Raw genomic sequence first — 7,453 nt, forward strand, 5'->3', positions numbered from 1 at the left:
GACAGGGAAAAGTAGACAGAGAGAGAAAGACAGAACAAAAGGGAAAGAGATGGACGAAAAGGGGTGAACAGAGGAACTAAAAGAGAGAATGACAGGGAGAAGTAGACAGAGACAGAAAGACAGAACAAGAGAGAGAGGGAGAGAGAGAAAGAGAGAGAGAGAGAAAGAGAGAGAGAGGCCCTGTAGGCCTCATCAGCACATTTTAATGAGACAAAACCCATTAACACATCAAGACGCTCCACAGTCCCCCCTCCTCTCCCCTCACTCGCCGTTCCTCTCCATCTGTCCCCAGCTCATCTCCCCAGCCCTCCCTGGCAGCGCAGCGCCTCCACATCGTCACTATCTTACACTTTCTCATCACTCCATCTGCCTTTAGGTCTGGCCCTTTCTCCCTTTCTCCTTCTTTCAAAATATCTCTATGTGTCTATCTTTCTATCTATGTATCTATCTATCTACTGTATCTATCTATCTATCTATCTATCTTTCTATCTCTCTCTCTATCTATCTGTCTGTCTGTCTGTCTGTCTATTTATCTATGAGATATCTCTCTCTGGTAAGGGATTTCACCAGTTTTCTATCACAGAGGCTTAGATCAAGAGAGGCAAGAACTCTGGAACACTAAAGTGACTCTGATTGGATCATTCTCAATTCTTATTGGTGCTAAGCTGCTGGGATAACCACAGGCAACAGTCCCCAAAAAACTCAATTACCCACAACTCCCCCGAGTTTCCTGCATTCAACCATCAGCGACCTGGATAACCCACTGAGACTCATGACCAGGAGGCCTTCCAAAGATAAAAACATCACGCCTCTCACATACATACATATTACACACACACATTCACACATACACACATAGCGATGCTTGTGTACACACAACCTATACTCATACACACAAATAAAACCATACATGCTCCCCTTCTAGCTACATCCTGACATTTTGATGAACATAAATGTCTTTCCGGGCAATTTCAGCTGATTAAGGACGGTATGGGACCCAGACTGATCTCTGCCATGTCGCTTGGAGGGAGTCATATTATTTCACACAGTTACATGTTGCTTTAATGAATCAATTTTACACTTTCTCGTCTTCGCTGAAACACGATGAGAATAACCAGCATGCTACACTCCACCATGAGGACTGTTGGCCATTATGATTCAATTTACTGAAAAATGTTCAATTACTGTGAAAACATTTCTGCATTTACGGACACATTTACGGACCCAGTGTGGTCCTTCCTTCAGTAAGGAGCCTTGTCCTGGCAGATATATATGAACACACATACACACATACACACACACACAAACACACACACGCACACATGCGCACACGCACACACACACACATACACACACACACACATTCACACACATACTCACTCATCACAGTGTTTCTGCAGGGCTTTCTTTCACAGTTTGGCAGCTGACCTATTCACAAAGTGATTCGGCGGTGAAATTACCCTGGAAAAGAGGGGGTTGAGAGCGACAGGAGCGAGAGGGAAGCAAGTAGACCTTAGAGGGAAACTTTTGTGCCGTTCACTCTGTGACAAAGTGAGCTGAGGCCCTCGCTGCAGAATCAGGGCGGAGCTAGCCTCTGGCGCTGGGATGTAGATCATCTATTTTCTCATTGGGCTGCGTCTTTTTCTCTCCCTCTCTCTTTCTTCCTTTCTTTTTTTCCCTCTCTCCTTCCTCCTTTTTTTCCAGAGCATAACGTCCTCGTTGCATTTGGGATGTGTTCAAGGGCGAGCTGCTCACTTCTCTCTTTCTTTTTCTCTCTTTCCCTCTCTTTCCTCTCTCTCTTTCTCTCTCTCTCTCTCGTGCCTGGAGAGACCTGAGCTACCCTGTTTTGCCCTCGCCATGGAACGTCACAGAGGGCCTATAAGGTGGTCATTGGGAATGATGCCTCAATTTGTCAATGCCTCATGTACCCAATGCAACGTTCAAAAAACTGACACAGCTGATTGGTTTTGATGAATTAAACACTCACTTGCTGCTCTGGGAACAGTACGTAAGGCCTTCAGCCTCCGTTCCCCTTACAGGTGTTGGAACTAGCGCAGTTGAAAAATCTTTGGTTCAAGAACACTCATTGATTTGAACCGCGCAGAAACACAACATTGCCCCTGTCGTCCTCGTATAAATTCAAACATGAAAAATCAGTTCCTGTTTCCTTTCCATTCCTTTTGGGGGTTTCTTTTCCTCCGCTGTTCCCTTTCCGTCTCGGCCGGGTCGGGCCGGCCTCCCCAGCATCAGTCCGTCATTTTCATTAAACGAGTGTTATTAAAATCCACTTAACGGCACTCGCTGCTCCATGCTATGGAAACTATGTGACAGGCCTTGAGGGCCCGGAAAGTTTGAACTTCCACATCTGTTTTGAATCTGTTTAAAACACAGGGGCTCTCATTCACTCAGTCACTTCACTCGTCTTACACACAGTTTGGATTGAACTGCTGGGGATGCTCAGACGATTTTTTTTGTACTCCGCTCTAATGTTTGACCAGGCCTGACTGAGATGAAGAGAAAAATGGAAACACTAGACGGCTTTGAAGCTTTTAGAAGAGGCAGAATGCTATTACACACACACACACACACCCACACAAACACACACACAATACATACTAGAGCACATCAATCCACAACCATCCGTAACAACCTGTGATAATTCACATACACAAAACAGCCGAATAAGCAAGCTGATCAATGGCTGCTCGGTGGTGCCAATTTACAACAGTGCAAATAAATCCTCCACTGTTGTTGTTTTTCCCGTTTTTCAAAGGGGAAACAACAGCGACCCAGCATAAAGCCCACGGAAGACCTCCCTGCCCTGGGACAGATCCTAAAACAGCACACAGCTGATGGTGCAGCTAATATTGTTTTAATAAGCATTCCTGTTTTAGGGGAGGTTAAAAAAAAAGATAAACAAACACACAACAGAAGAGCATAATGCATTACGAGTGGTTACATCATGCCTCAACTTCACCGGAACACATTGGAAGTACGAGCTTAAATTGAGGACACCCAAAATAACCAATTATGTAGCGCGGAGCCATTCCAAAGACTCACACGCTTAATGCGAACGCAAATTAAACGTGGTCATGCTCCTTAAATCGATTAAACTTCCAGGCTGAGCACAGCTTGAGAGGCTCCATGAAAGATGGCATAGAAGGAGTGCAGGATGGTTGAAGAGAAAAGTAAAAAGGAGGAGGAAAAGGGAAGAGAGAAAAAGCAGGCTAAAATAAAACATAAAACAAAAAACTTCTCCTCCGGCGGCGTTCCTTGGCATCGTGATGTCATGAATGCATCACCATCATGACGTAAAACATTAAAACGGACAATCGACATGCATCCCAGACCAGCGCATAAAGCAGTATCAGAATACACACAGTTCAACAAAACACATGCTTCTCAAAACATGATCTGAGCAATGCATCGCTATTGCATCACTGCGTATTGCATATTGCAGCATGTCTCCAGAAAATACATACAATCAATCAATCAATCAATCAATCAATTGATGTCACAAATATTTATGTTAAGCCCAGTAGTACAGATGCAATAGCAATGCATAGCTATGCAAACTAAAGCTTGACAGGAGTCACAAAAATAACGGGGAAAAAAAATCAGTTCAACTTACAAGATCTCATCGTTCTGGAACTCCAGGATGCCGTGGGAGTCCTCGAAGTCCTCGCCACCTCCGCGCGCCGATCCCTCGAGGGTCTTGTAGGGGAGAGTGACCACTCCGCGAGCTCCGGACGTACGCAGGACCTTCACCTCCATGGTGCCCACGCTCTCACTCACATGCATCACCGGCTCCTCGAAGGTGAAGATGCCGGCATGGTCGTCGTCGAAGATGGTGACGGTTGCAGTGGAGGGCGCACCGATGCAGGCCATGATCTCCGCATGGTGGTTGGCGGCGGCCGTCGGCGTGGTGGACTCGTCGGCCGGCTCCCCGCTGCCAGGCTCGGTGCCCTCAGACAGCACGCGCACGTTGCTCAGGTGGATGAGGAAGTTCTCGTCCTCCTCGAAGATGTCGTCGTCGATGATGCCCACGCGGATCTCCTTGGCCGTCTCGCCGGACTTGAACACCACCATGCCCTCGGTGAACTCGTAGTCGGAGCCGGCGTTGGCCGTGCCGTCCTCCGTGCGGAACTCCACCGACACCGTCTGGGTCAGGTCCCCGCCGCGGCGCACCACCGTCACCGCCACCGTGCCGCAGTTCTCCAGGCACTGGTAGGAGCCGGGGTCAAAGTAGATCTTGGAGATGGGGTCGTTGGCGTCGGCGTCGCTGCGCACCTCCTGCATGCTGACGGCCTTGCGCGCCTGGTCGGCCGCGTGCTTCTTCAGGATGTTCCCGGCGCCCGTCATCAGACGAGTGGCTTGGCAGCGGTAGAAGGCGCGGCTCTTCTGCTGTTGGCTCAGCACCTGGTAGTTGGCCAGCTCGATGAGCTGCTCGCACTCCTTGTCCGGGTGCTTCTGCTTGAGCTCCTTCAGGATCTTGGCCATGTCCCGTCGGGCCTCCTCCTCATCCAGGTCTTTGTCGTCCAGGTCCATGGCCAGCGAGCCGTCCATGAAGTCCACGGCGTGCGAGTTGAGCATCTTGCCGTCCATCTCGATGTCCACCTTGGAGGGCAGCGGCCGGTCGCCCTCGGTCTCGATGATCATGCCGCGGTGCTTGCCGGTGCGGTAGCGCTTGTAGACGTACTTGTAGAAGAGCAGACGGCGGTCGGCGATCCAGGCGAACAGCACGCAGATGGGGAAGAAGAAGAGCGTCAGCAGGCCCTCCCACACCTGCACCACGCCCGGGGAGATGACGTCCAGGATCAGGTAGAGCCACAGGTAGGCGAAGATGCTCCAGGAGGCCGTGACGAAGAACACACGCAGGTGCTTGACCCTACGCGTCTCCCCGTCGGGCACCACGTACACGCAAATCCCGATGATGACAAACATGTTGAACGCCGCGCTGCCCACGATGGTGGAGGGGCCAAGTTGGCCCGCCTCGAATTTGTGGCCGCAGACCTCGATGACTGACAGCAGGATCTCTGGGGCAGAAGAGCCCAGGGCCATGAGGGTCAGGTTGGACACGGTCTCGTTCCAGATCCTCACAGTGGTGGTGGTGGTCTCGCCGTTGGGTTTCTTGATGGTGATCTCCCTCTCCTGGGACGTGATAACTTCAATTGAGGCCATGAAGCGGTCGGCAATGATGGAGACGCCCAGGAACATGTAGACGAGAGCCACAAAGTAAACCGTCGCCCGCGCTACCTTGTCACCAAAAGAAGGGTTACGGGGAAGCCAGACTGGCAAGACGACACCCTTTTGACACACGACATCCTCCCCACAGGTGTTGTTGAGGGGTACAGAGTGTTCTGAGCTGGAAGTGACATCCTCCGCAGTCACACATGGGATCTTACAGCAGAGGATGGCAACAATGACCAAACACCTCAAGCCCAAAGAGATAAAGGGAGAAGCCTCGGAGTGCCTCATTGTTCTAGGACTGGTGTGTATGTTCAAAACCTATGGAGAGAGTGAGAGGGAAAATTGAAAACATAAAAACACATGTTTAATTTGCATCTAAACCCTGCATTCTAAAATGAAATCAAAGCAGTAACAAATATGCAGACAATCCAAAATAATAATAATAATAACAGTATTAAAAAAAAACACAGGCCCTAAAATATGGGTGGCAAGGGGAAATCCTTCACATTTTTGTGTGGAGATAGTGGCTTTATTATCATTGAAGAATATTATGCATTACCGGTATATGTGCTAACAAAAAAAGAACCCTGTAAAAATGTAAGGGTTTTCCCAATTTAGCACGATGCCTCAGTGAGTGTCTGTATGCAGACCGTGAGCAGTGAAAGGGGTGGGGCAGGTGAACGCGCGAGGACCCGACAGATGAACAGCCGCTACTACCAGGCAACTGCAAAGGCTGATAGGCTATGCACTCTGACGCGTGGACGCCCGCACGCACGCTCGCCCGTTTACACATATTCATACGCAGCATCAGCAGAAGAGGTTTCACATCAAATCCACTGAATCATGGGCTTCATTGTCTCATCGTTGACTACAACGCTGCGGCCAGACAGAAACAGGGCAGGACATCCAAAAAAATGAACTGAAAAAGAGGGAACGGTTAATTGCTTACAAAATCATCATAAGGATGCCTACTGTTTGTAGTATAACCCACGGTGTAAATTGTTATGGCTGGTAAAAATGTGCCAACCGTGGTGATGCTTCCTTAGGATGCAGTGATATGACTGCTTTTTTTTTTTACTCCCGCACAGATATTTCGGTTTTCCATCCTTTATTATCTGACAAGATTATGTTTATTGTTCACTGTAGTAATATTACTGCGCCGGTGTCTTGTATTTAACATCATGCCGTTATGAATCATCGTTACACAAATATTGTTTCAGATTATCTTCCCCAGGGTAAAAACAATGCGGTAGTGATCCTCTTTACGTGTTTGGGACCACGTACAGGGAAGGGGTTCAGTGTTGGCTCCGGGACCCCTGTCTTTACCCCTCTTTACAGTCCGAGAAGGAGGCTGCGGCTCTGGGAGCACACGTTGCCGGTTGAGCTTCGCCATGACTAGTCCTGATTAACACAACTTACACGTGGAGGAGAACATCTTGTAACATGAAGTACGAAGAGTAAAGCGAGCTGAAGACACCGCAACGCATACATTAGAGGGTATCCAAAAGATTTTTTTATAAACTAAGAGACTGTGCTACTAGGGTAGGCTAAGTGAATCTACTAACTACACCAATTCGAAAGTCCACATTGTCGCCAGGGAGCAAGCATCAACCTCAACACACATCTGCCGTTCTAGTCCAGCCTGCGGACGCGTGTAGCGCCAAGAATATTCAAAAACTTGCTGATAAACTCATAGCGAAACAAAACAAATAGACTGCACATAGTGGATATCAAGTAGAATAGGCCTACTGGTTCTTACCTTTTTGCTGGAGTCCGTGTAGATTCCCGGAGAAGTCAGCAGTAGTGAAGAGAAGGCGCGTGAATGCGTATGGACAGTAGAGTAGCTTGCATTCGCTTTGCTTTTTATACGAGATGAAGGAGAGATAGAGATACCCTTTCGAGTACGAAAAAACACTCCCAAATTCCCATACACTCCGAATTTTCCACGACCGGTTAAAGAAAGATCAGATAACAGATGCTTTATCAGCGAATCTGCGTTTGGGAGGACGAAAAGGTGCGTGCGAGTTCTTCCTCATTCTTTCCCCCTTCTCTCTCTCGGTCCCTCTCTCCGTCTCAAGCTCTGTGTGGAATTGTGTGCGTGCCGCGCATGTGTGTGTGCATGAGTGAGCGAGAGTGTGTGCCGCGGAGCTTCGCAATCGGACGGGAAGGCTGGGCTGCAGCAGAGAGGAGCCGGGGTCTCTCCCACACCCCCGCTCTACACACACACACACATCCACTGATAGACACACACACAAAATACACG

At 48.8% G+C, this 7,453-nt stretch overlaps 1 protein-coding gene across 2 annotated transcripts in view; it reads right to left on the bottom strand.

Annotated features, from left to right (window-relative positions):
- Positions 1 to 7,216, bottom strand: part of slc8a1b (solute carrier family 8 member 1b) — a 93,264-nt gene extending 86,048 nt beyond the window's left edge. For both annotated transcript variants that reach the window (XM_062519574.1, XM_062519573.1), the window contains exons 1-2: positions 6,950 to 7,216; positions 3,632 to 5,508 (exon numbers count right to left, since the gene is read on the bottom strand). In XM_062519574.1, coding sequence (XP_062375558.1) covers positions 3,632 to 5,478 — 1,847 coding nt within the window. In that variant the 5' untranslated portion in view covers positions 5,479 to 5,508; positions 6,950 to 7,216. The remainder of the gene's footprint in view (positions 1 to 3,631; positions 5,509 to 6,949) is intronic.
- Positions 7,217 to 7,453: the final 237 nt, after the last annotated feature.

The sequence above is a fragment of the Sardina pilchardus genome, chromosome 18 (genome assembly GCF_963854185.1).
Source record: "Sardina pilchardus chromosome 18, fSarPil1.1, whole genome shotgun sequence".
In the NCBI taxonomy this organism is placed as follows: domain Eukaryota; kingdom Metazoa; phylum Chordata; class Actinopteri; order Clupeiformes; family Clupeidae; genus Sardina; species Sardina pilchardus.